The sequence below is a fragment of the Colletotrichum navitas genome (assembly GCF_030913465.1).
Source record: "Colletotrichum navitas strain CBS 125086 chromosome Unknown LY79scaffold_10, whole genome shotgun sequence".
In the NCBI taxonomy this organism is placed as follows: domain Eukaryota; kingdom Fungi; phylum Ascomycota; class Sordariomycetes; order Glomerellales; family Glomerellaceae; genus Colletotrichum; species Colletotrichum navitas.
In genome coordinates, this window is record NW_026850556.1 from 671,307 (window position 1) to 698,099 (window position 26,793).

The following is a 26,793-nucleotide window of genomic DNA, read 5'->3' on the forward strand; positions in this document are numbered from 1 at the left end:
TACTTGCCCATCACTTTTCTTCGGTAACACCGATTTCATATCCTATGAGAACCTCAGTGCTCGTGCCTTCCCAACCACGTGTCCCGGCAGCCGAGAGCATGAAGCGGCATGTCCGGTCAATGTAGAGCGTCGATATGACACCGGCGCGCGGGGGGCCGGGAATAATCAGGAAGGGGACCGTCGAGTGCTTGAATGCGCGCGTGTCTTTCAGATCGTACAACCGGAGAATATCATGCGAGGCACTGTTTGTATGTTAGACCGAATACGCTGTCTCGACTCATGCTTCCTCAACTTACCAGACTAGATGTCGGCCATTCGGCATTGCTCGCACTGCGCTCACAGCTCCACTACCGGCCGGGAATTTGAGAGTCCGCTCCGGGGCCCATCCACTTCTAGCTTTGTGGATGCTATACTCCTCTACTGTTCCGTTTCGTCTACCAGCGTAGATCCAGTTGCCATCTGGGCTCCAGCAAGCACCCATGCACCAAGGGGGTACGCCCCGCTGGTTGCTTATCCTGGCAACAGGGTCTTGCACACGCCGGTCCCACAGTCTTATTGTGCCGTCGATGGCTGCGGAGAAAAATATTGTATCGGCTGACTGGGTGGGATCCATGGCTGGAACAGCGGGCTCTGATGCGAAGACCATAGACGGTGATCCGGGTGCTGGGTCGTCTATCTGTGCCTCAGGCACTGGGGGGACCTCCGGGATGTCGGAAGCTGGAAGCTGTACGCCAGCATCTCTTGCACCATCCTGCGTGGAGGGACGGTCCGGAGCCGTAACGTCAGGAGCCAGTGCTGGGGGCAGATGCTTTGAAGCTTCCGGGCTGCTGCTCCCCCGAGGTTGAGGGGCTGGTGCCGAGGCCGAGTCGGCGTTGAACGCATTGGTCATGTCAATGTCGGCCGAATGGTCCATGCCCCCATCCTGCCCAGAGCCGTCGTGAAGGGGGGGCATTCCCATGTCACCCATTGCCCTAGAGAACTCATCATCGTCATCACCGCCATAGTTGCCTGCAACGTTATCGCCGAAAAGAGATCCAGTGTCACTGCCACCAAAGAGCGACTCATGCGCGGGCGATGCCTGTCCCTCGGCGACCTCACCAGACGTGGCGGGTGCCAACGCGTCAGCCCCGTTCGCGGCATCCGCGGCGCCGTTCTGTAGGGGCTTGTTGTTGTTCGAGGTAAACGTTGCGTCAAATTTGATGTCCTCCTCCATCGCCTCGGCAGGAATTGGTGCTCCATTGACTGGGCGAAGCTCAATGGCAGAAATCTGGCCTCCGCTGCCGTCAAATGACCGCTTCACACCTCCTGTATGCAAGTCCCAATCGTATATATTTTTATCCCAACTGCCGCTCAAGACACTCTTCTCGTCCTGTGCTAATGTCAAGACACTAACGGCATTGGTGTGTTGCTGCAGGCATGTAATGCGTTTCCCTTCGTCGTGTCTTACGCTTTGAAGGTTAATTCCACCTGATTCCAGGCCGGACAGAAGCCACAAGGCTTGCGAGTGAACGGCTAAGGAGTATACGGGGGATAGCACATGCTCCTCATTACCTCTAGGGTTGGGCGGGCCCGGCTCTTCATTTTCCCAGTACGACATGAGGATGCCCGCCTTGACGACACTATCGACGAACGGGTGCCTTTGCGCAACTGTCAAAAGCTGCTTGCCGTTGATTGTACCCGGGCCGTCGTATTTTCGGATGTAGCCGTCAGATCCTCCCGTCATCCAGTATCGAAGGTCGGGCGTGATGGCGATAGCATTGATACTAGTTGCCTGGGGGGCGGCCATCGTCGGCACGATATCGTACAGTCGGGCTCTGACAGCTTCTGGTCGTACGGTCGGGAAAAGACTCGAAAAAGGCATTGGGGATTTGCCCTTGCCTTCTGGAGATGCCCTCGCGGCTGCCGACCCTGCTCTGGAGGGTTCTCTTGCATCACGTGCCGCTGCCTCGTCGCCCTTCTCTTGCGCGTCGTCTCCAGTTTCTTCACGGTCGTTATCCTCCTGCTCATCATCGTTATCGTCATCATCGTTTTCCATGTCTCCATCAGCATCCTCTACGTCTTCCATGACCTCGTCTTGATCGTTTTGGTCATTCTGTTCGTTTGGGTCATTTTCGGAGCTTGCGTTGGAATCTATGTTGCGTTAGCAGGCTAGCAAAGATATGGGATGAATGCATATCGTCCAAGCGTGCCTCTATCATCGTCGTCCATGGCAGAAGGTCCTGGTAAACAACAGTCGAGCAGTTACTGTGAGATTGGATGCAATACGAAGCGTGGTCGCGCAATTGGTTCCGTAGAGGTCGCGATGTCGGCGGCTTTGCGCATAGGCTCAACAGTGGGGATACTCTACTACGATTGCAACTGTTACTTGCGTTGGTCGCACAAGTCCAACCAATTCCAAAGAAGAGAGCTGGTTGTATGAATGCCGGCAACAATGCGGTGGTGAAGGCAGTATGTGGCAGAGGCGCAAACTCGCATGGAATCGTCGCGAAAGCTGAAGGTCGCGCGACGTGACTGGGGGGCCCGTAGTAGTGACACAGTGGGGGCTTGCAAGGTTGCAGAACCCAGCCACACTAGCATCCCTTGGAATCCCACTCACTCATCATCCGCGAAAACAAACCCGGGGCCGCAGTTCCTACCGAAGATTCCGCATTGAGGGGCCCGGTCCGGCTGAACTTCGGTGCCGTTTGAAAGAGGGGGCGCCGTTCGTTCCCACCGAAAAACGGGTGACATCTCTTGCATCTTATCCCAGCAAACCTCTTTTTTGTACTGATGTTAGGTATGAACAATCATCTATCTGTCCATCAGCCAATGCTCGGGTTCTTTGCATCGAATGAAACCCTCTCTCTTGGAATACGACTTGCTGTTCCAAACAAAATCAACATGAAGCCAGCTCGGTGTCTCCGCTCCAGCAGGTGCGCCATGTGCAGGCCGACAATCATGGGATCGACCAACAACAAGACAAGAAGCTTCTTGTGCCATTCCTTCAAAGTACTCAAAACTGGATTGACTGGGCGAGACAAATACAATTAGGCCCAGGTGCCACATAAGAGCTGTCACAGGGCCCTAGCCAGTCTGCAATGCCGCCCTCAATGATGTTCTCGACAACCGTTTGGGTTGACAAGCCGTAATATGCTGGGTTTTATCAAATCAAGTCTGACCAGTGAACGAGTGATTACTATACCGTTATGGTTTATATTTCATCACAACTATAATTGTTCGCAAACTTCTCTTGGTTCTCCGGTGTTGTATTATTCGCCTTCTTATTACTGGGCTGAGCCATCCTAGGGGTCCAAATTACAATACTTTCTGGTTCTGTCGAATCTCCCTTGCAACTGACTCAACGAGTGCCTTCACCACACTACTTGTCCTTCTTATCTTCCCATGTTCTCCAGCAGCCTTTCCTAGAGCCTAACCACCGTCTTCATGTACCAGACTCGTATCAAAAGACACTACATTAATTAATTTATCGGTGGAGCCTTGTCACTAAGGCGTGTTCGCACACGGGAAAATCTCATCATTACTTCAATCTTGATCTACCCAGTATCTTCCGTTCCACCCTACCTCAGCAACGCTCTCGTACTCAGTTTCCCAGGTTTTGTTATCTTTTTTTTTTTGTGGCATATTTCAAGTACCAGTCGGATTCCATCGTACTTGCTTCTCGCCCCTTTTCTTCACGTCTCTTCCGCTCATTGTCACTTCCTTACAGGATCAGAACCTAGCTAAGATCATCACCCGTCTCTTGCAAGCTAGAAAGAAATGGTACTGTACGCCCGAGTTGCCTCTGGCCGAGGTGGTTATGAAGGCGGCTTAGATTTCCCAGAGAGAACCTCCTTAACGTCTGTATCCCCAGGTCTTCCTACTCGGCGTCGGGATTCATTCAATTCTCCGCAGTACAAGCCCGACACTTCTTTAATTGGCCTGCCTCCCAACGTCTGATCCGATGCAAGATCGTGGCCTCACCCTTGGGTCGGACAATTTCCGGACGTGATGCGCTGTGGCGGTGCTACCTGGCCGCTACAATGAACCTATAGATAGCTAAACGACGCCGTCTCCTTTGAATCTGGAAGTGTTGGATGCCGAGATCACCGCTGACCTTCTGCAGCCCGACCAGTGTTACTTCACGGTTGAAGCGCGCTCGAAGCTGTACGGGGCCTTTGGGTGAGTAATGGAGGGAGGGGTTCGAGGAGACAGCTTAGGATGAATAAAAACCACTCCCGAGAGTGTCGCAGAACCAACGTTGATCAATTCACAAAGTGCCATTTGACAAGCCCTAGCCAGAAGCTCAAATAGTATCGGTCGACCTGCAGTTATGCCCTGCTATACTTCATCTGTTGGTATCGCTGTCATGTCGGCCCTCGAGGTTCTGTTGGGCACACAGTCAATCTGCGCACCAGTTCTCATCACAGCGCAAAATAACGAAACCGCCGACGAGCTGTTGCTCTGCTGTCAAAAGCTCGGCATCAACTTTGTTCGTCTCGGCGGAGTGGGCAGGTCGTAAGACATTCTTTCGTTCCTAGACTTGGTGACCACGCACTCCCCTCAGAGTCTCATCAAAGCGTCCGCGTGCCTCTGAAAGATGCCGGCGGTTTCGAGATAGTTATATACAACACTCTGTGATTTCTCTTCCGGTTAGAGCAGCGCTATTCATGGACATCTACAGCGTCGTGTCGATCAAGCCGGCTCTTCGTGCCATTGTCAGGCAGATCGACATGGCCGTCAAACAACTCGAGGCAACCCGATGTCAGGAGGACGCCGACGCCATCCGGAAGCCAGATGAATGGGAGATATCCGCAAGAAGAGGATGTTACGGGATGCACTGCGGGCGGAAGACCGGCATCACGGTTCGATATGTGATCAAAAGTGCCACCAGCGAGATGACCATTCCAGTTTCGACGATGACTGCTTCCTGAGCTTAATCCACAGCGCTCTTCGCCAATCGGAGCTCAGTGTTACAATCACAGACAGATCCACGACCAACGGTGCGCAGACGCCCCTCAAGCTTTCCATCAGGACTGGGTCATCGGTGCAGTGTGTCGAGGAGGGCCTTATAGGCCTTAGTGACCCATGATGCTCCTCGAAGGACGAACAGTGTACATTGCGTGCTTCAGGATGAAAGCAAAGGACACAAGTCGAAGTTGATTGGGATGGGCGTGCAAGCGACTCGATGGTAGACAGGGGAAGACGGCAAGGGACTCAATGTCGATGCACGTTGGGAAGATTCGACTGGGCTAAGACAATCAATGTCCGTGGGCATGCTTCGAACAACGATTTCTCGGCAGCAAGGAGTCGAAACGTAAGAGACGGACCATGACGCAGCGTTGTGATTTAACACAAGCAGGTAAGGATATCAAGTGGTCGGCTCGGACAGATGATGTTTCTCCTGCAAGACGGTTGCATAACCTTATCGATAACTTATCGTGCGTGATACCGGATGCCTCTGTCCTCGGTTTCAAAAGAAGGTCTTGGTTCCTTCCGTCATGCCTCAGGCCATGACTACTTTCTCAGGCGTAACCCGATGTAAAAAAAAAAAAAATCGAGCCTCCAACCAACCTCTGCTCCTTACCCGCACCCCCCCCTTGTCCTTAAGGTGAGAAGAGACACCATTCACTTTCCTTCCTCGATGCGCGCACGAGGCGTCCAGGATGGTAGGGGCCACACCCGCTGCGGCAGAAACATTATCTTGCCTTTTCTGGTGTGGAGCGGAAACGAGATTTTCAGTGCACGCAACAAGCGGCCAGGAACTTGATCCTCCCCCCTTAGCGCCCCTCCCTTTCTCCGTCTCCGTCTCCTTCTCCCCCTCTCTTGCATGGACATTCCAAACGCTAGCGGATGTAGCTCAACAAACCGCGTACACTTACCAATAACCCCGTAGAGTAACAATGTGCTATTACTTAGTTTCACCCTCTTGTGTTTACTGGGTTGCAGTTCACGTGCGGCCGAGTAAGTTTGAAATGTAATACGGATTAGATTATCTTGTCAAAGCAGTTCACAAAATTCTCATGGTGATATGAAGCAATCTGCGCAATCCAGCGGCATGACACTCACTTTGTTTTATTCTTGTCATGGTGACGTGGGACTAGGGCAAGGAGCGGAGGACCAAGAAATCGTGCCTACAGTGTAACAACTGGAACCATGCTAGCCTCTTGGAGGTCGATTCTTTCCTTCACACATCCACGAGGCACCTACCCACTTACCTACTTACTTAGTCTTGTCATCAAGGTCAACATGGTGTATTGATATAAGCGCGCCGGCGGGGAGTCGAGACGAACGTGGATTCATGTTGGACAAAACAGTAGCGGCTCCAATTATAGTGTACCTTGTCTTAAAGCAATTGCCATGCCTAAAGTCTCTCTCTATTCTGTATGTACGTTTGGTCCGTCGACACCCCGTTCAAATTCTGTTTCGCCGGTTGATGGTATACTGCGGAGTAAAAACCGCTCGAACTACCCCAGGCACCTACCTGCCCTATGTAGTTACATAAGTGATTCCCTTTTCGACTGAATCGGGTAGATCTACAGAGGAGGCAGACCATCAAGGCTCCACCCCCACATTGCACGACAGGTGAGAAGGTGAGGGTGCAAGCGTGGAGCACCCACTACGTACTTGACCACTACGTACTGCGCTGCGACTCGTGGTGAGCCGAGCTCTCGGCACTCCCAAAGAGCCCCTGCGCCCTAACATGACAGTGTAGCAATCGACACTTACCCTGCCGCTGGATCGATCCGAGCATCCCGCGCGCGTCGTCGATCAACCAACCCGATCCGTGACTCCGCTAAACCTATCGTCGCAAGCCAGGGGTTTACCATCCAATAACACGCCCTCTAAGCAGAACAGAGAGACGCCGTAGGGCTGAGTCAACGTCTTCTACATTCCATCGACGACACTATTGTATCGCCTCCGTTGGGGGGGAGGAGGGGGAGGGGGAAATAGAAGAAGAAAAAAAGAAAAAGAAAAAAAAGCCCATTATTATCGCGTCGTCTGCATATTCACAACATCGTACAATAAGCAGGTCTCGCTGTCTTATTGCTGCAATACATCTTGTATAAATTTGCCTTACTCGACTTGCTAACTATCGCCCGACTGCGCGTGTCAATGAATAGCCGCCAAAGTACGTTACAAGATGTCCTGCGTTGTGCGATTTGCTGGAAGACGACAAGTTTCCCTCGCTCGTCCAAGTAAGTAACCAATCTTTCCACCGCAACCCGCAGGCTCAGTGAAACGGCAACACATCGACCGTGGGATGACCATCCCTACATTGCAAACCAATATCCACCAACCTAGCCATGGGAGAGGGGTATGATGACATCCAAGTAACCCAAATGCAGAGACAAAATCCAGGCTTAATAACAAAAAGAAAATATCGTGGAGTGGGGGTGACATGACTGTGGTAATCAAATTTCTGTCGCACTCCGGGTATCATGGTAGTAATCCCTAATGCTCTGATGTCTTGAAGGCTGCGTCCGAAGTGATGCCAAATGAATAACGAGCAGTTCCCAAAACTGAAGGTAAAAGTAATTGAGACCATGATCCGCCCGTGCTGAGCGAAGTAACGTTGCGGGAGGAAGAAGTGAGCCCACCTGGCAATCATGGGGGGATGTAGAAGAAACCGAAAGCCCGTCGTGAACCGAGGTCGCTCTAATGCAAGATACCGAAATATGAAATAAGAAGGGACGAGAACTGGCCGTGTGGCCTACATGCCGTAAAGAGAATCGTAAACAGTAATGAGGTGGACAGAAGGCTTCGTAATGCGGCGAACATGCAGGTATCAATGTACCGGCGTCGATTTATGAACCATGCCAGATGATCCATGCGATAAATAGTGTCTGAAGTAACTTCAGACAAACTTGCTCATCCACTTCAGCTCGAGCCAGCCGACCTTGTCGAAAGCCGTCCAAAGCTTTGAGGCTTTGTTCACATCAATCTTGCAGGCCTGCTGAGCGTCGGTCTTGCGAAACTCTTTGCCAACTCTCGCACATTCTAGCCGACGAACAAAGATGCGCCGCTTGCTCGTAAGATAGGTGGCGCAATCAAGCCGAAGATTGGCTGCGAGGCTGGTTTCATCGGGGTGGAGTAAGTGGACGTTAGGATCGTCGCTGAGGTCGATAGGAGCGCCCTTCCAGTCCACCTTTAATGAGTTTGGCTTTTCAGGTAGCGAAGATAGTGGAGGGCAATAGTCGGGTAGAGCTGCGAAGTCGCGGTCCTCTCTGTTTGGTGCCACTACACGACGAGCAGGGTCCGGCGTGGCGCTAACACGGCGAATGTGACGAGTCGGAGGGCTGCTACGCACAGGTCGAGGAGCTTGGGGTTTGACAATACGATCGGGCTTCGAGTTGGTAGATGAAGTGACCTTGGGTTTGGTCGGGGTAGGTTTCGTTGCCTTGGTAGGAATAGACTTGGCTGGAGCGATGGTCTGATATCGCACGACGCTGTTCCACCGAGCATGGTTCAGCTTTCGGTCTGCCCTGACCTGTTCCCGCTCCTTCTCGTACCATGACTTCCTTTTGTTGGCAAACAGTCTCATAACCTGGGACTTCAGTTGCAGGGCCAGTTCGTAATCCTCTCTGTGGGGTGGTGAGCCCTCGCGAAAAAGGCCAGGAGGTCGTGCAACAATGTGTTCGTCAACGATGCGACGGTGCTCGATTGATTCAGTGCTAGGGAACAGAGGCGGCTGGGTTGGACTTGAAGCAGCATCGTCGCGAGGGTACAAGATCGGATCTTTAGCTGGTGTTCCGGGTACGGGAACATTGCTCGACCCTGTGATGTAGGGCGAGACAGGAGGCGACATTGGCATGCTAGGCTTGGTCGCTTCGTGTGCGTGATGCTTACCGGAAGACATCGGCACAGAATTTTGCTGACCCTGGTTGAAGCTTTCATAGGGCAATGGCTCAGGAGGAGACATGAGGTTGCTGATATCAAAAGCTTTCTTGGTGTCCCGAGTCATCGTGGTCGCTTGCGGCGGCGTCGTGTTATAGTTGGGGTCCATTGTCTGAGAAATAGACGCAGTCGGAGAAGACTGCACCTTGGAGATGTTAAAAGGAATTGGGCGAGTACGGGTTGTGTCAACGATTGCCGCTGTCGTAGGCTGTGTAGGGGCGGTTTGGTTGGGTTTGTCAGCCATCTTGTAGTGTTGGCGGTGGCGAGGCACCGCAGTATGGAGATATCGGAGTTGAACGAATTGGGTTTCGGCAGTCGGAGAAGATGATGGACTGCGGTAGAAGGAGCTCGTTCCACAGAATGAATCGAAAGTAGCAGCAGGCTCGAAAGGGCTTCTGGCTTTGATAGTAGTGTGATTGAAGAGTGGTTGTTTGTGGGGTGAGGTGTGGACGTCAATGGGGGTTTATGTTCCAATTGATAATGACGTGCGCAGCGGGAAGCTTGGGAGTGTGTCGCTTTACTGCGGTCGGGCGCTGACGCAGTAACAAGGCGGAGGAGGGTGGTCAGTGTGAGAAATGCAATCCGCGGTCACTTTTGCGCTTGATTGCAACAAGTCTCCATTGACTTGAAGAGCGAAACAATGGATGAAAGCGTGCCACAGTAGGGGCAAGAAGGCAATAAGGATGGACACTGGCGACACGAGCAACGGAGTGGATTGGTATCGTGGTGAAGGCTATTGGTGGCGGGAGCAGCAGAAGTAAGCGGTGTCGATGTGGCGATGGAACCCAAGTGGAGATTCCACGCATTTAAGAGCAGAAAAGTCGATGCGTAAGGGCAGCAAATGGGAAAACCTTTAAGAAGAGAAGAAGAGAGGGGAAATGAGGATGGCTTGGAGGGTAGTGAGAAGAAGAAGTAGAGGAGGAGGAGGAGGAGGAGGAGAAGGAGGAAGAAGAATAAGAGTGATTGGAAGTAAGGAGAAGCCAGGTGCAAAGTGGATGATGGATGACTAGAGGAGGAGGAAGGAGTAGACGAGTAAGGCAGGCAATAGCCAGGCGCGCCAGGTTAGGTTGGGCAGGCAGAAGGGAGTGGGAAGGGCGTGTCACAGTGAAGGGAAGTATCTATGAATACGGTACCATGCAGAAAGACGGTTGAGGGGACAAGTTCATGGAACAAGAGCAGCACACGGGCGAGGGAGAGACGGAGGAGAGGCCCATCGTACACTGACTACTTCATACTCACCCACCCACCCAGGTACATTAAACTCTAGGATCGCGGTAGGACAGCGACGGCAGTGACAAGAGGCAGACGGAGAGAGTGAAAATGAGCAGAGTCTGGGGGAGAAGCGCGGACGTCGACGTGGAAAGTGGGACCGCCCTCTGCTTCTTTCCTGGTTTGGTTCTGGTTTTGCCTGGGACAGAGAAGAGTCACTCGACAGGGCCACGCCCACACACCACCCCTCACACCTGCCCACCCGTCGCTGATCATACCCTGCACACACACACCCGCCCCATGCCTGCCAGTTGGGCCATTTTCCGATAAAACCACCCCCTTCTTGTGGATCACAATTGCACACCCCTTTCTGTTGGCAGCGGCGGCGGCGGCGGCGACGCGAGATATCGCTGTTGCCTTGCGGACTGCCCAGCCCAGTCAGACTGAGCCACACCTCATAACTCAATTGGCGTGGAATTGATTTGTTTATTGTCAGAAGAAAAAACAACCAGCAATGACGCGGGGGGGGGGGACCAATTCGGGTCCCTGTGGTTTGCTTCGGCTACCTACTTACTACGTTGCGGCAGTATGCTGCTTTAACCCCCGCCCATTATCTGCTACCTATCTATGTATGCCGCGTCCATTGGACTGTGCGATTATCACTGTCACAGTCTTTCCCCTTCGTCTCGGCTTCTCGGACCTCACTGTGTTTTCACCCCCTTCTCTTTCCTTCTTGTCGTCTTCCCCTACTATCTGATTCCACACAGGAGGCATGCGTGGCGGTCTACATTATGTACAAGGAGGGTCAAGGGGGTGGGATTAGTATTTCTAATGCTGCTGCGAGTTGTCGTCGGTACAAAGTACAGAGATGATAAGGCACTGTAGCGTTGGTACAGTCTAGGCCGGCCTGAGAAAGAGAAGGCAAAATGAAAGGAACAGGGACTTGCCGTAAGTATTTTTGGGCATTAAAGGATCCGTACCGATCCCATGTAGTATACATGCAGGGAAAATAGATGTACATTAGACTCCTGTGGGTGCTGCGAACAAAGCCGGCCACAAAAAGTCGCCGTCAATTGACCCAATAGCGAGCCCGTGCCGCCGCTGTGCCCCTCCCCCGCTGCCCCTCCATTGGTTCGACGTGTAGAAGCCGCCGTCACAGCGCTACCGCTTTCCTGGTTGGCTCTCGGCTCATGACGACCATGTCGACAGATATCGAGCCACAGAAATGCGATCAACAAGAAAGCAAAGCATGCCGGACTCATCCAGTTCAATGTTCAATAACCGTGGTACCAGGTCAACAGATGAGAGGCAAGCCTCCATACTACGTTGGCATTGACAATCAGTTATGCCCTTCAAGTATGAATTGACCACCTCTTTTTTGGAGACAGAACTGTCTCTGTCCATCACTGCGTCCTTTCGCTCTTACCTGATGCTGACACGCTCACCGGTTTTCGCATCATCCCAATCCCCCATGATGGCGTCCAAGCAATCACCCACCTACCCCTCCACAACAAACGGTCAACACTTTGAAGCTTGCCTATTCAGAATGAACCGACGAACAGTGCATCTGACGGCAGGCTGCGTGGTGGGTGCGCGCGCGCGCGTGTGAGTGTGTGTGAGTGTGTGCCAAGAGGGGTGGGCGGGTGACAGGTTGTCTCTCATCTGGCAATCTAGGTCTCAAACCAAAGTCATTTGTTCACCCATTCGACGACCAATCAGCATCGTAGTTTATGGGCATTGGAACACAGTATGGGACACCCTTAAGCTGACTGCTCTAATACTACCTTTGGCTAGATGGGTCCGTTCTAGCTGCAGAATCTCTGATGTACCGTCGCAGCGGGATTCCCTGGATCGATACCTAACCGATACCCAAGACAAGGGCCCCCTATGGCTATGAGGGTAGAGCACAGAATCCAGAGTCTGCCGTTCGTGGCGATGAGAAGGTAGAGCAGTGCTGTAGCGGCTGGATTTGGAGGCGACGCCGCGATTGACGATGGTTCAGCGGGGTGGGCGGGGGGGCTGCCCTAGTCTGGATGAACATAATATGGGCCGGCATGAGAAAAGAAGCCAAGTTGAAGTATCGTTTTGCTTTCAAAGGCGGCCAGTGGGAATTTGTGAGCCGGTTCGGCAATGTACTATATCCTCCTGTCACCGCCTCAGGCTTGTAAGCCAGGTGACAAGCTACTTAGCCTCCCACAGATACCAGAACGCTCGGGACAGAGAACGAATTGTCCAAGTCCCCTTTAACACTACCAACCCAACTTTCTGCGGTGCTTGTGTGTCAAAGAATCACGGTAATCACCAAACTCGTCGGCAGGCAACATAGTTGCGATGAATTACGGCCACGGCTCTCTGCCCTCTCTGATGGTCATGCAACTGAACATAGACAGCGAATCCAGTGGGGCTGAACCAGCGGTAGAGAAGCCCAAACAAGTGCACGAAGCGCATGAGATGCTTGACTTGAAACCCATTTTCTCGGACTTCCAACGTGCTGACCGAAAGTACCTTGCGTTGTTTTCCGCGAAACCGCTCCTTTAAGCAAAAGAACAACATGGACGCGACGCCAACGAGAGAGGCCAGTTGTCTCACAGACAGCCCAATTGGGAGCAAAGCCGCATTCGATGACCACACGTGTAATTCCAGATTGGATCAACGCGCTGCTGCAGGACAACAATGGGAAAACAGCCAAGTGCACATCCCAAGTGATATAGATCCAGTCCACGCAAGACGGCGAGGCATAGCGTAGACGAGGCCAATTACGATCGATATGTGATGCGGCCGCAGGCGAGCAGAGCGACATTGTTGGCAAATTCAATTCGAGCAAGGTAGCCGGGGTGGATGACAACGAGCTAGTGAACGGGAGCCGTAAGGCGGGCTCGCTGGCCCTTGTCCCTGGGTGGAATCCATCGATTCGGCCTAGACAGAGTTTCTTGATGCCAGTCGCTGCAGGAAGCGTGGCAAGGCAATCGGCAACGGGATGACACAAGTTGCACGTAAAGCATGAGAGGCGACGGGGAAACGATGAGCAATTGACCAATGAGTAGACCATTGACCGCCCCAAGGCGCATCAAATACCGGTACTCCAGTCGCCTGCCTACAAGTAGATAACGTCAATCTCAGCTTGCTCCGCCTGAGAACGGGTGGCAAGTTGGCGCCACCAACCACATGAAGAACATGAAGGAGTAGGTAGTGCTTAACGAAGTGGCACCCGAGGCCCAGGCTGTCAACGACGAGAAGAAATGGGTGAGATGCGGTGAGGGAAGCTGAACCGGCATGAAGAGGCGAATTGGTGCCGGGCGGCCTCCGGTTTCGCCCATGCTATTGGCATTGAGTCTGATGAATGAATCATTTGGTCTGGGTCTTCCGAAATCCGCCATACGTTTTACGTCGAGAGGTTGCGTTTTAATGAGCATCAGAGCCCATATGCGACGGGAGCCAAGTCGTACAAGTCGACGACAGACACATGCATGGACAGAGAGTGCTTGTGCAGTCCCAAAGAGGACAGTGCAAGTGCAAGTCCATGTACAAGTGGGAGAAGAAGGTACACTGTGAAGAAAGGGGAGCGAGGCGACTGGATTCGGGCTAGGGCGCGGCCGAGCGACTCTTCCATGTACGTAGAGTTACGAAATAACAAACTCATCAGTTCGCCAGTCGTGCCTAATCCGGCTGGGTCACTGGTGGCAGGTCTGGCAAAGGGTGCTGTGTGTGTGAGTCACAAGGAAAGCGACTTTGGACGATGGAGAATGGGAAAGCAACCGAAAAGGCGGCCTCTCGTTGGTCTTGCTGCGCATTGAGCCGAAACACTTCATCCCCGCTCTAGCTTAGCGTGATCGCCACTTATCGATAAGACGTGAGGATGAGCCATCTACAGGGTGGCAGTGGGACAATAAAATCCCCAGTTATGTAATACTGCCATGCAGCCCAGCTGGCTAGGCTGGTAAACAGTACCGGTACTGTAATGCTCGCTACTGAAACAAGTAGGGGGATGATTGTCAGAGTAAGATACCTGACATGGTATTTTACTTCGTACGAGTGTCTACCTAGCTGTCTGCCAAGTACCTGGGTATCCCAGATCCCTTTCCCTGCGTTTTGCAAGACTTGTAAGTATCGGTACGACAGCTGGGTAGGCAGGTACGCTCACGCCCCCCCCCCCCCCCCCCCCCCCACCTCCTTTCGCCCTTCCAAATCTGCAACTCCCGCCTTCTAGTAATTTTCGCAGGTCTTCATTCGGTCAAGAAAGGCAAGGCGATTTCTATTCTGTCATCCGCGTCGTGGTAGTTCGAATAAGCAAATACCTCTTCACAGCCTGCTTTAAGCGTACCTAGGGTAGGTAGGGCTTGCGGACGGACCTGGTAGACTGAAGTAACCAAGGTCGCTTCTGCGACATTCGATGGATTCCATCCTGTTGCCGGAAACAGTTGCTCACAGTTCAAACCCCCAGGCGAATTGGCATCAGATGCTCTTTACAGGACAGTCCCGCTCATGAAATGCGAGCCCAGATCACTCTAGCTACAGCCAGGCCCTGCATTGGATCGCAGTCAATCCAGATCACCTTCACTTATAACAACTCGCGCTTCCACCAAACATGCTAAACATCCTCTTCCGCCATCATCCACTCCTCTGTTAGCCTGAGGGTTGCTGAACGACGGTACAGTCACAACTGTCATGGCTTCTTTGCAATTATTTCCCCATCCGCCGGCTCAATCCCAGCGTACAACTGATACGCATGATGACGGCTGCAGCAATTCATTCTTGCTCGAGGCTGGTATTGAGCATGCGTCCAGCTGTTGGCGAGGGGTTCGGTGACCAACAGGGGTGGGTGAGGGCATGTGAGTTTCCAGCTCACAGATGCGATTTCACCCTTCCTTTGCGCGACCTTCAGCTGTCTGGCATCCAACACGCCAGGCTCATCGGGTCACTTCCAGCTGACCGCCGAACCTGGGCTGCTCGGACTTTATCGCCCAATCCCCAATGGCGGGGCACAGCATCCTTCGCCATCCCCATTGAGATGACGACATGTTAGATTTCTGTAAGCCTGGAGACGGAATGGGCGATACAAGCCCCCTTCCCGAATTTTCCGGATGAACGAGCGGCACCGCCTTGAAGCGGTGGGTTCATCGCTGAAGCCTAGCTGAGCCACTCAGTAAGAAGACATCTTCCGTCGGTGCAATTGTCTAAAGCGCCGCCCACAGCGTCTAAGGAGCAGGATGCATCTCAATTCCTGCCCGAGGCGTTCCGAATCAGCCGGAATGGGGTGACACACAAGGCACATGGCCTGCTCTTCGGCTGGTCCTAAGGGGATTGACCATCTTCTGAGCAGCACAGAGAGGATGTGTTCAGCACAATCAGCCCAAGGGGAACCCAACAGATCTTGGTAACCTATAGTCTGTTGAATAAGAATTGAATCCCACTGCTCCCCGACCCAGTATGCTGTCAGCTCTACGCGCATTTCAATATATTATGTGGTGAGTAGTACATGATGGAAAATCCAACATCAAGGCCTAAAAAGCGTGGGAGACTTAATACCTCGGAGCTTTCACGTCTCGTTCTAGAGTCTCGAGCACGAGAGCTTTGGGTTTGGTGGGTGGGATTATCCGAGGCTTGGGTGGAATTAATGCTTGTTCGCCGCCGAATGGGTTAAGTAGCTGGCCAACCCTCGCCTTTGTTCACCTACTTGCCACAAGGACATGAAGGATACCAAAGGTTTTCGTATTCGCCTTTCGTGACAGCCCTCTTTTGACGCATCTGGAGCAACAGAGCACGCCGCACCGATGAGCAAGGAGCTTTCAGCAAGCTACACCATTGACGTGCAACCGCTGCTAGTGGCCAATTCTACCGGTATTACAAGGCGCGGCTTTCGCGGATAGAAAATGCCACGAGGTGTAGAGCGAGCCGTCTAGAAAGCAGAACGTCCGATGGTGTCACAGCCGAATCAACTAGATGGGATTCCTGTCGCCCGCGGGAGGGTGGTTGTCGTTGAATCGGCCTTTAACGGAAACTTATCGATAGCGGAAGCGAACGCTATTGGAAGGTACCTAGGTAGGTAGTGTGGCAGTCGCAGCACGGGACATCGCATCACCGAACCCTCTCAGATGTTCATCCTTGCCCATTTACGATCGACACAGGTTAGGACGGTGAAGAGATGCAACGCAACCCATCGAGTGACCAGCTAATGGCAGACTCTTGGGGTGTTCCCTCTTGTCAGTCTCAATCTGGTGGAAGGACAGTGTCAGTTGGATGGCAAACGACCACACCCTTCCAGTGAAAAAGCTGGCCACATGACTACACCCAAGCCCCCTTCTTATCGCTACGGAACACAGAAATGGTGGTGGTGGTCTCGTGGGGATGAAAAGGCCGCGCCGCTCGGTGCTGGATTGAGACGACACCAACGCTCTGGCGCCGATTCCGCCTCTCCAATTCCAGAGTCCACCTCTTCCACATCCTACACCTCCTGGTACCGTTAGCTCGCCGCTGCATTGTCGCCATAGCGTGCGTTCCTTCAACGAGCCGGCTCTCCCACCGACCGCCACGTGACTGAGCTGATCACGAGGGGGCAAATCTCAGGTGAGACTACATTACACTACCGTACCTCTCTCGGCATCTTGCCATCTAATCCCTTCAACCCCCCTGAGCATGGCTGGGAGCGTAGCAATTGCGCCGTGTCTTGGTGGGTTGGCTTGGTGGGGATGATGCTCTGTGCCGCTCACACTTAGGTACCTATGATAGAGTAGGTACTTGTTGCTTTCTCATTCCACCCCATGCCCGTGCCCCCGCCAGATGTCAAACGCGTCGTTTCGACCCATCTGCCAATACACACAGTATTCACTCCATTTATACGACGGTGCGCTACACAATTGCGTCTGCCGATGAAGGCAAGAAATTCTACAAGGGACAACAAACAGCCCAGCTTCTTCTTCAGTTATGCAGAGAAGAGGGGAGAATGGGAGGGGCGGGGTAAGATGGCGGTCAATGGGAATGGGAATGGCCTTGAGTTCAAACTGAACCGGACCATATCCTCGCTTTGCCTTTGCCCGGCGTCAAGTTCTGGGCCCGGAACCACCCATCAATGACCTGGCCTGTCTTTGGTCAATTGCTCTGCCCGTCCACCCTCCAGCCGTCATCGAGAGATGGAGGGAAGCACCGATAACGACATTCGGGCTCCTTATCACCCCTCCTTTCAGGCTATCTTATCCTCAAGAGTGCTCCTGCAAAGTGAGGGGCATTCTCACGAGTCACATGTAGGGGTGTGCCCCACGCCCTTCCCCTCCCCCAACAGGTAATAGACGAAACGGCCTGCCTGATCCAGTATGTTCGGGCGGGGACCCAGTAGGGGCCAACGGGGGGCCTAGATTCCTTAGCAGTCAGTGGCAGGGCAGTACTGCCGGTCGGGAACTCATCTGCTGTGCTCACCCCTCCCCCTATCAGGGGGGCGAATTATGTAGTGCTCATGGCTCATGGCCCATGGCCCATGGAAAAGAGTCAATAAGTTCCTTCATTGCCCTGCCCTGCGCTCAAGGAACAGTGGAAAGTGTCCAGGTTTGTTCGATGCCGATAAGTGAATCCCCTGTTCCTTGATGGGGTATCGCACGGATTGTTGGACGCGTGAAAGCTGCGCCCAATGAAGGATGTCTTGGCCGTGGATAATTGCCTCAATGGATCTAATCTTATCGATCATACTACTGCCCTTCACTTGCGCGGTCATTTTCCTTCGTGAAGTGCCCCTTGGGTACAACATGACAATTCCCTCTCGTTACGAGAGGGTTGACCCTCTTCCTCACTCCACCCAGAAAGAAACCCGGACTTGCATCAGAAGAATCCACCACCTAATCGACAGTCACAACTCAAGGACTCGGGGTTGGCACCAGGCTCATTGTGCAAGATAATGGACAGTTGACGCTCAGGACTAAGTCGGGAAGAGTCTCTATGTGCAAGGTGAGGTAATGTTTATGTTGTCTATTTATCTGCGTCGTCACCAGTTCAGTCGAACTTGTGTTTCTGTTAACTGTTCCTGGCTTTCAACAAACCAATCGAGTATCTTGGTAATGCCCTGAAATCCATGCGCAGTGCACACAACGAGTTACCAGCGCAGTAAGAGCGTAGACGCATGAACAGCCCCATCCCGCGCAATCGCCCTACCCGCTACGCTGCCAAGCCACTCGCAGACAGAGGCGCTCACTTCCGGCTTGCAAGTCCCGTGTTGTGCTCTCAACTTGGTGCCCGAGAGGCAGGGTTTACTTGGCACTCCTCTCGCAACTCGTTATACAACCCGAGTTATTGGTACGTTCTTGTCCCTACGTAGGTTGGGCGACGTAAGTTTAAGCACAGGTAGCCATAGTCCTCGTCTATTGCACGAATTCCAAGCACATCCTCAACAGCAGGCCCCTGGGAAGGAATAGACATCGTTGTCTGATGTGCATTGGCCTGAACCTTGCTTCCAAGCCATGGATTGGTGCTTCACGACGCTCCAGACAGTGGCTGGAGACTTGTCGATAACGGCGCCGCTTCCCATTGGTTAGTGACGCCTGTTTTGAGCTTGCTTCAACAACATAACTTGATGATCAGGGCTGGAGCCACGAAACGCTTCATAGTTGTCTTGGGGATGGAGTCCTTCGTGGGCGCTTGCATCGCTTTGGTGGCCCCCGTGGTTTTAGAAAAAAAATGACAGCGTTGCGTCAGCGGCTGTAGAAACGAGATCGAGACTGAATATATGTACTAGGTTGGAAATCTGCCGGTGCCCCGCCGTGCCGTCAAGGATTCATTGTATACTTGATTGTAATTTTGCTTCTCAGGGTAGGCAAATTCAAAATGAACAGGTAACAGGTTTGATCAGCTCGGCTTGCATTCTCTAGGCGTCAGATGTTGTCCACTTGGCAGATGCTTCCAGATCGAAGCATGGCCAGCCAATTTTCGTCAAGAGACGTGTACTCTCGCGTTCAGCTGACTGCTTGCGTATGTATCGTGGCACCCACTGGAGCTCTTCGACTTTCCACGGGCGGTGGCAGGACCACCAGAGTACCACGAATGTTCCAATGTCTTGATGTGATCACCTCAGTACCAAGTATCTGATTCAAGCCACATATAGCCTGGTTATATGCTTAGTAGGAAGCTCTAGGCATTGTGATTACTAGGTCGATTTACCATGGCGGCTGCCTGGTGACGCGTCTGAAACTTGCAGTTTGGCAGCCTAAGGCACACCGTCACCACTATGACTCCTCGTTGGTGGTGTTCACGAGAAGTCATACACCACGAGGCTCTCTCTGCCATCCTTGGTTTCTTTCAGAACAATGACCATCTCATCGTCAAAGCCCACCCAATTGCGCCGGTCGTCCCAGCAAGCCGGTGTCACTTCTGTTTCGTTTACAATTGGACTTGGCCGTATCTCGATGCTCCTACCACTGACGCGTCCTTCCAGCTCCCAAACTCGGATCTCCTCGCCCCGGCAGCTGACACTCACAGCCTTGCCCCTCGCAGTAATTTCGGCGTCGCTGATGCCTGACGTATGGCCCCACAAGCGGATGCCTGGGGATACATTAAGTGCAGTCGCAGTTGATGTACAAATATGTAGAATCAGGGTATTATCAGCCATCGCGGCGAGGAGATACGGGTGGCTGTAGCAGAGTGTCTTCGGGCCATCAAAACTTTGGGCTAAAGGATGGGGGTGCTGGGAATCTACCGAAGGCGTTGAGGAGGCTGAGGCTGATCCTGAAGCCTTGACAGGTTCAGCGAAGGCCAACCGAGTTGACACAACCGAGGACGAAGTCAAACCGCCTACGGTCTGGCACCGTATCTGAAGATCCTGGATCCCGATGGACCACCCCTCCAACGTAGAGAACGTGTAGGCGATAGATGCGATTACATATGAAGCCATTTGACGAATTGACAGAGCCAAAGGTGCTCTCGATGTGTGCGATTTGAGAGATGTCAGCAGTATCGGGGCAACCAGCGAGGTTGAGGCTTGTATGTTATTTCGCTTCGTTCCGGCCTCCCGGAAGGGAAATTCTTCTGCTTCACTTTCGGATTCCTGGAGAGTTGCACTTTCCGAGCCGGCATCCGTTTCGCTTTCTTCGGGAACGGCTGTCTCGTCTTGTTGTCTTTGAATGACTGAGGTGCCAGTCGGCCGCCGCCGCTCGAAGGTGTACAAGGATATAAGAACCGATTCCGTTGCCGTCAAAACAAAAGGGTGGCGGTAGGCGATCTCAAGCAGCCGACCATTGCTAGACTTTTCATGCATGTACCGGCTCAGAAATCTTTTACCCTTTAGGTCAAGTCTCCAAGCGCCAAAACTGCCATCGAGGAACCCAACCAAGACATCGAGCGTCTTTTTCTCGAATGACTGGTCGTCTACAGCAAGGCAAGTTGGTATCATCTTGTCTGGTCCCTCTCCGAACCCAATCTGAGCGACGGGCTCTCTGGTTTTCAGATCCCACGCCCGGAGGCCAAAGACGCTGTCGGCGGTTATGGCAATGCCTTCCACCACTTTTGCGAACGTCTTCCGCGGCTCCGAGGAAGCAGATGGGGCTTCTCCAACTTTGAGCTCTTCAACCGAGGCTTTCCCACTGGCCCAGTTATGGCGCAGCTTGTACTGACGCTTCCAGTCCACAAACTCTCCAGAACCCCCTGTTCGGCCCCAGCCACCGTCGGCCCAGACTGTTCGCCTGGCAGAGTAATGTATTCGGGTGCTTTCTCTAGCGGATCCGTTGCGGAAGCCAGGTATTCGCAAGGCGCGAGGCAGGACGAAACGGCGGTAGTACAGCGTCCGCCATAATTGCGAGTCGGAGGAAAGGCGGTGGAAGCGGTGTGATACGGGTGCTATGCCCAGGAGATCTGAAATCGACAAAGAAGACAGTATGCGTAGAAGAATCTCATCCGATAGCGATGAAATTATATCATCGTCTGCAAAAGCAGGCTTGCTCTCGACTTTTGAATTCGTGTCGGTTTGCTGCGATGAGGTAAAGCGCGCCCGTTTGGAGATAGACAGTGGCTCGGCTGTGCCAGCATGGGGGTGTTGCCTCTTGCGTTGCATTTTCCGACTTGGATAAACACGCCCTTGGGAGCCTATCCTCTGTCGTTTGCCGGATCATCAAAATGGCCGTAGGCGACAGCTGTTTCTTGGAAGTCGCAATCAAGTGTCTTACTCAGTAGTGGCGGAGTCGCAGTGGCTAAGAGTTGAACGATGCTGAGCTGCGGCAGATCAAGAATGCGGTCATTGATAAGATAAGCATTGGTACGGATACATGGTAAGCAACCGTGCACAGGCTCATGACTAGGGGCAGTTTACATATCTCCTTCTCCTTTGCCCTCGTCAAAGTTGTCGTCCGTAACAGTCATCAACCCAGGTTCCTTTGTCAATATCCTGATCCAAGTGAATACCCTGGTGGTTCATTTTTTATTCAAACCTGTTCAAACCCTGCATTCTCAAGCGCTCACTCAAAATGAACACACGACGACAACAACAGTGTACTTGATCGTTGATAGGCGACGGGCAGCTGGCTAGCTGAGATGGCTGTTTGCTCATTCTTCGTTTGGCCCAGAATTATTTTTTTTGTCTGTAATCAAGGCGGAAGCGACTTCAGCTGAATCAGAAACCTAGGCTTTCTAGTTGGGGCACTGCCTACGTAAATGGACAAAGCCCTCGCTTTCTCTTCCGGTATACATGCTAAACGACTCAAAATGCTACTGATTGCCCCCCTACAATCTGCAACGTGTCTGCTATTGGCTACGGTCTCTGAAAGAGGCTGAGAGGTATTGTTCAGCTGGCCCATCTAAGCGCGTTGGCACAAGGTTTCTGCGCCTTGGAGGATCTCAAACATGGCAAGCTACCACGCCATGTTATCCAGACTCCTTTGTATATCTGCTGTTTCCTGGTTACCCAAGCAGAGATGATGCTAGCTTGCGGCGGTTGAAGATGTTGTTTACTGAAGAAGATTGCTTTGATTATATCTACTCATAACATAACTGGCTCTATACTCTTCAAGAGCTTAAACATAACCAGAGCACTTTGCTTGTACTGAATGTTGAGGAAATTGCCAACTTTGCACAAGACAAGGTTACAATGAATTAGCGCTGAACATAACATATGCTTGTGAAAGCTTGTATTCTCTCACAGGAATGGCTTGACCACCATTTTCAGGGCGTCGTACCATGCATGGTAGGCTTACCATGGACTAGCTGAGGATGTATTAAAATATTATTCATTACAAGCTATCTGAATATTTCCTTAGGTTAGATAAATCCATGTGTTTACTTACCCAATGCCATCAGCCACAGTCGATACGCTACGGAGGGCCATGGTGGCGCTGCATCTGGTACAAGTCCGCTGCTTTAAGCAAATTGAGTGGTCGTATCATTCTTCAGGTTCTGTACAAGCAGCGCATGAAGTCTCTGGAAAGAAGATATGTTGTAAGGATCTAGAATAAGAGGTGTGTAGATGGGTACCCTACCATGATGGCCAGGACTCAGTTCGGTGCTACTTTGGCGGCGTGATGGAGAAAATAGTTACAGGCTTGTCAATATGAATTACTGTCTGGGTAGACTCGTGGTGTCTATATACGGTCATCGGTGCCATCAGATCGTTGCTTTCCACTCATATAATTATCGCGCCTCTTTCACCAATTCTTATGCGAATATTCACCTATTCGTAATCGCCCCTATCTTGGCATTCGCAACCAGCAGACCGTAACGATGGGCGGAATGAATGAATCGTTTTCAGGGGATATGGCCTCGTCTCTTTCTACTATTCGATACATCTCAGTTAACGGCTCTTGCCCAGCCAGACGATTTACGTCTGGCCAGCCTGAGCGATTTCATATACAAACATTGACTAACAGGCTTCCTGAGCTGAGTACTGCTTCGTCTGTCTAGCAAGTATGCCTATAATCAGATATTCTACCGTTTGGAACTTCATGCAGTTGGATCGAGTCGGACTGTCTACGAAAGTCTGGGAGACGCGATAAGGGTAGAAGGAAAATTCGCGTGGCCCAGTATAGGTTTCCAAGTTTCAGGTATCAAGCTCTTGAGAGTAGGTGGACGCCACATAGGCATATTAGGTCTCAACGACGTACTCCACCTAACCAGCAGTTCCATCGTTGCACTTTTTCTGAAGTACGACAACGGCATCAAAGAGCCAAGCAGGGCCGTCAGTATGCGCGGATCAATCTCATGACGACAATGGACTTACCCTGTTAATTCTCGCCAAGTTAGCACCCTCCCTCCCCCTTTGTATTACAGAAGCCGCCGTCTGGTGGGTCCACCGCCACCGAAATGGGATCGGGCCGAGGGGCGGGGGATCCTCACGCTCGCGGCCGAAGGTACGGTCCGCTCTGGCGCAGGCTTTAGAGGTTGATGACATAACTTGAGCTGCACCAAGCCAGCGGCTCGGACGGACTTTGCAGGAAAGCGAGGTGCCAGCAAGTTCAGCAACCTCCAGGTTCATTCCCCAGCTGCGTCGGGGAGGGAGGGGGTTTCACTCTGAACCAGCGCACGGGTTTACTGGATTTCGGCAGGGAAAGTTTCAAGACGAGCGTTAGCTAGCAACAACATCGTACACATACCTAGTACCTAATTAATTAGTGTTCGAATAGTAGGCTGAACAAGGCAGTGGGGCTGCACTCGAAGCGAATGATTTGCTTATTCTCGCAGCTGACTCGTCATCGAAAGTCAAGGGGGAGCGAGCTCATGGGCACCCGCCTACCTATCACCATCCATCCACGCCGCTACAGGTACTCATCCTCAAGCGATCTGTTAACCCCATCAACAACACGACAACCCATCCATTTCGCCCGCGCAACCGCTCAGCTAGCGAGACTGTTCATCTAGTGCCCTGCAGCATCAGTTGGAACATTACCTTGGCGAACCGCCGCCCCGAGCCGACAGCTTACCTACACACGTAGACATCTCGGCACAGACCACCGGAGAACACAACTCTCGTACGCTGCCGCTCTGTCTGGTTGTCGACGCTTCAACATGGAGTCAGATTCTCGATCCGCGGGCCCCGAGGACCAGAGCCTTCGTCGAGCTGTACGTTCCCCGGCCAGAGTGTTCCGAGTCACGCAGCTTTACCAGTCCATTATTTTTCATTAAAAGTACGTGCTGACATTGGCTATCCGTCTCTTAGTGTGACCAATGTCGCACCCGTAAAGTCGGTGGTCCCGTTCATTATGTGCTTGCTTTCCCCTAACTCCAGAGGACGCCACATCTGGCCATACCCCACTAGCTGAAGATAATCACATCCTTACAGCTCATCTTCCTTCGCAGAGGGACGCCTTGCATGTTATTAAGATTTCGGCTTGGCTGACAAGAGGTCCTATTATGGCCTAGTGCTGCAGATTCGGTGTGACAAGAGCTCGCCATGTTCCAACTGCCGCATAACGCAGCGTGCCTGTAGCTCTAACGGCGTTGGCCAAAAGCCGAAAGAACAAAGGCATCGGGTACTCATATCTCTTCAGTAGTACGCTGCCCGCCCTCCACCCGCCTTGTTTCTTGGCGCTCTCTTCACCGCGTACGGCAGCGAGGTTTTGTTGACCGTCTGGCTGCTGCCGGCAGTCCTTTGCCACCTCAGACGTTTGCTTAGAGAAACGCTGACATGTATGGCCTGCTTTCAACAGCGAGAAGAAGATTGACTTGATCGAGGAACGACTCTCCAACATTGAAGAGTTGCTACGGAGTCTCGTGAATGACCCCCAGGGCGTCGGCAACGCTTCGTGGGATGGCAACAGGGCCAGGCATGCTACGCCCTCAGCCTCGACAGTTGGTGATTTATCAATCTTGAGACAAGACGACGCAGACTCAGATTCCGCCTTCGAGGGCGAACTCTCACTTACCGCCCATACAATGTTTGCCAGCGATTTCATCGAAGATGCTGTGCAAAGAACTTCGCTCCGAGATGTCCCGCCCAATATGCACGCCGCTCTCTCCTCCCTTCGTCAGATCGTTACCATGCAGTCCAAAGCCTCCTCCACTCGAGAGTTTCGTTTCCGTACCCAGAAATTGCCCCCACCAGGAGGCTTGGCTGACCTGCCTATGCCGCCCATGAATGCCGTTGTGGCCCTGCTCAAGCACATGAAGGGTGCGGCCCTGTCCTTGGTGTACGACAAGCCGGTGTGAACTAACTTATTGGCAGTCTCCCCTCCAAGCATATTCTCGCTCGCATGTTCGTTTCTAGATGTCGAAGATCTAGCTGAGCTCTGTCGAAAGATCTACTTCTGCACTGACAACTTTGCGGACACCACATTCGTCATCGTGAATGGCGCGCTCTTCTACCTCTTCATGGAACAGGCATACCTCGCGCCCGATGCAGAGGCTCGAGAGGAGTTTGAAAGGTATCAGCACATTTGCCAGAGCAACCTCGAAACCGCCTTGGCTTGCTTGCCACTCATGCTGCCCGCCAAAACAGAAAGCATCGAGGCTTTACTCCTGGCCGTACGTAGCATGTTTTGCACAGCAATCTTGTTTGTCGCGCTGATGAGAACACCAGGCCGTGTATTCCATAGACGTATCGAAAGCATCCCTCGCATGGCTTTTCACCTCCACTGCTGCTAGCTTATGTCAAACGCTTGGCTACCACCGCGTCTCACAGGCTAGGAGTGAAAGCGCCGGCCCTAGAGACATCAAGACCCTCTTGTTTTGGCACGTTTACATGCTTGACAAGACTCTCTCACTCAGGACCGGCAGGGCGTCCGTCATTCAGGACTGGGATGTCACCTTACCCAGGAGAGTCGACAATACAATGGTTGCGGATCCTTGGGGGGCCATTATTACAACCTGGATCAAACAATCCGAAATCGCACATCGCGTCTACGAACAATTGTGCGTAGTGTTACTCATTGCCCCAGACTTGCTTCACACTGGACTAACACCATTACAGATACAGCCCGCTTGCCATACACCAATCTCAAGAAGAACGGATTGAGACCGTACGTCGTTTGGAAAGTGAGCAAAAGGCCATTATGGCTGCCGGGTCCCATGTGCGAGAGCAAGTTCTCTTCGGGCTCAAAGCTATGAACGCCTCATCCATTTTAGATATACATTTGAGGGGTGACGAAATGTCCTTCCACTCAACTATGACCTTGATCTATAGAGCACTACCAGCACCGGAGGGCTCACCGACCCGATTTTCCCAGGAATGCATTGACACTGCACGATTCGCCATGCAGTTGCATCTCGAATGCATGCAAAAAATAGCTGAAGAGGGGCGGCACCTCAAGGCAGTTTACATTCACTGGTGAGAGTCGGAACTTATCCACCGCAGCGACCCTGACTGATCCAACCTAGGGCTATTTTGCTCACTCCGTTCACGCCCTTTTTTGTCCTCTTTTGTCACGTCATTGACACATCGAATGCCGATGATCTCAGGCGATTGACCGAGTTCGTTGCCTCCCTCCGACCCGCCTGTGGACTGTCGGAGCCCGTCGAGAAGCTACACCAACTCTGTTCAATGTTGTGCAACGTAGCGACGCTCTACATGGAAAGCAAGTCGCAGCAGTCGGAAGAACGCGGGCCTATCAGTGATGAGTTTGACGTATACTTGAGTGCGCTGGGATTCCCACCAGCCGAATATCCTGCTCAAGGGGTGGATACCAGCGATATGTCTCAGCCCAGTCTGCAGACTGCTCAGTTGGGCAACTGGTTTTCGGGTAGCCAGTACATGATGGGGCTGCTCGAAGAAGACCTGTCCCAGTTCAACTAGCTTGGTTGAGGAGGATAAAATCGAGC

General features: G+C 52.4%; 5 protein-coding genes across 5 annotated transcripts; 2 read left to right on the forward strand and 3 right to left on the reverse strand.

Annotated features, from left to right (window-relative positions):
- Positions 1 to 10: 10 nt before the first annotated feature.
- Positions 11 to 2,065, reverse strand: LY79DRAFT_587787 (transcription factor SPT8; the record flags this gene model as incomplete). Its single annotated transcript, XM_060560818.1, has 2 exons — positions 11 to 242; positions 297 to 2,065. The coding sequence occupies 2 exons, from the start codon at positions 2,063 to 2,065 to the stop codon at positions 11 to 13; spliced, it is 2,001 nt and encodes a 666-aa protein (XP_060417813.1).
- A 1,472-nt stretch (positions 2,066 to 3,537) lies between these two features.
- On the forward strand, positions 3,538 to 4,047 carry LY79DRAFT_543336 (uncharacterized protein). The gene has a single exon (XM_060557038.1). The coding sequence runs from the start codon at positions 3,757 to 3,759 to the stop codon at positions 3,934 to 3,936; it is 180 nt and encodes a 59-aa protein (XP_060417814.1). The 5' UTR covers positions 3,538 to 3,756; the 3' UTR covers positions 3,937 to 4,047.
- Positions 4,048 to 7,711: 3,664 nt separating this feature from the next.
- On the reverse strand, positions 7,712 to 9,277 carry LY79DRAFT_37460 (SWIRM domain-containing protein). The gene has a single exon (XM_060552847.1). The coding sequence runs from the start codon at positions 9,116 to 9,118 to the stop codon at positions 7,835 to 7,837; it is 1,284 nt and encodes a 427-aa protein (XP_060417815.1). The 5' UTR covers positions 9,119 to 9,277; the 3' UTR covers positions 7,712 to 7,834.
- Positions 9,278 to 19,130: 9,853 nt separating this feature from the next.
- LY79DRAFT_543346 (F-box domain-containing protein) lies at positions 19,131 to 21,252 on the reverse strand. The gene has a single exon (XM_060557039.1). It carries the CDS (start codon positions 21,104 to 21,106, stop codon positions 19,310 to 19,312), a length of 1,797 nt encoding a protein of 598 aa, XP_060417816.1. The 5' UTR covers positions 21,107 to 21,252; the 3' UTR covers positions 19,131 to 19,309.
- A 2,091-nt stretch (positions 21,253 to 23,343) lies between these two features.
- Positions 23,344 to 26,767, forward strand: LY79DRAFT_587790 (fungal-specific transcription factor domain-containing protein; the record flags this gene model as incomplete). Its single annotated transcript, XM_060560819.1, has 7 exons — positions 23,344 to 23,390; positions 24,489 to 24,509; positions 24,687 to 25,147; positions 25,202 to 25,500; positions 25,556 to 25,887; positions 25,946 to 26,302; positions 26,353 to 26,767. The coding sequence occupies 7 exons, from the start codon at positions 23,344 to 23,346 to the stop codon at positions 26,765 to 26,767; spliced, it is 1,932 nt and encodes a 643-aa protein (XP_060417817.1).
- Between the last annotated feature and the right edge of the window lie 26 nt (positions 26,768 to 26,793).

Bases quoted from the DNA above. Each gene is read 5' to 3' on its own strand.
- LY79DRAFT_543336 (XM_060557038.1), top strand. From the start codon at position 3,757: ATGGTACTGTACGCCCGAGTTGCCTCTGGCCGAGGTGGTTATGAAGGC.
- LY79DRAFT_37460 (XM_060552847.1), bottom strand. From the start codon at position 9,118: ATGGCTGACAAACCCAACCAAACCGCCCCTACACAGCCTACGACAGCG.
- LY79DRAFT_543346 (XM_060557039.1), bottom strand. From the start codon at position 21,106: ATGCAACGCAAGAGGCAACACCCCCATGCTGGCACAGCCGAGCCACTG.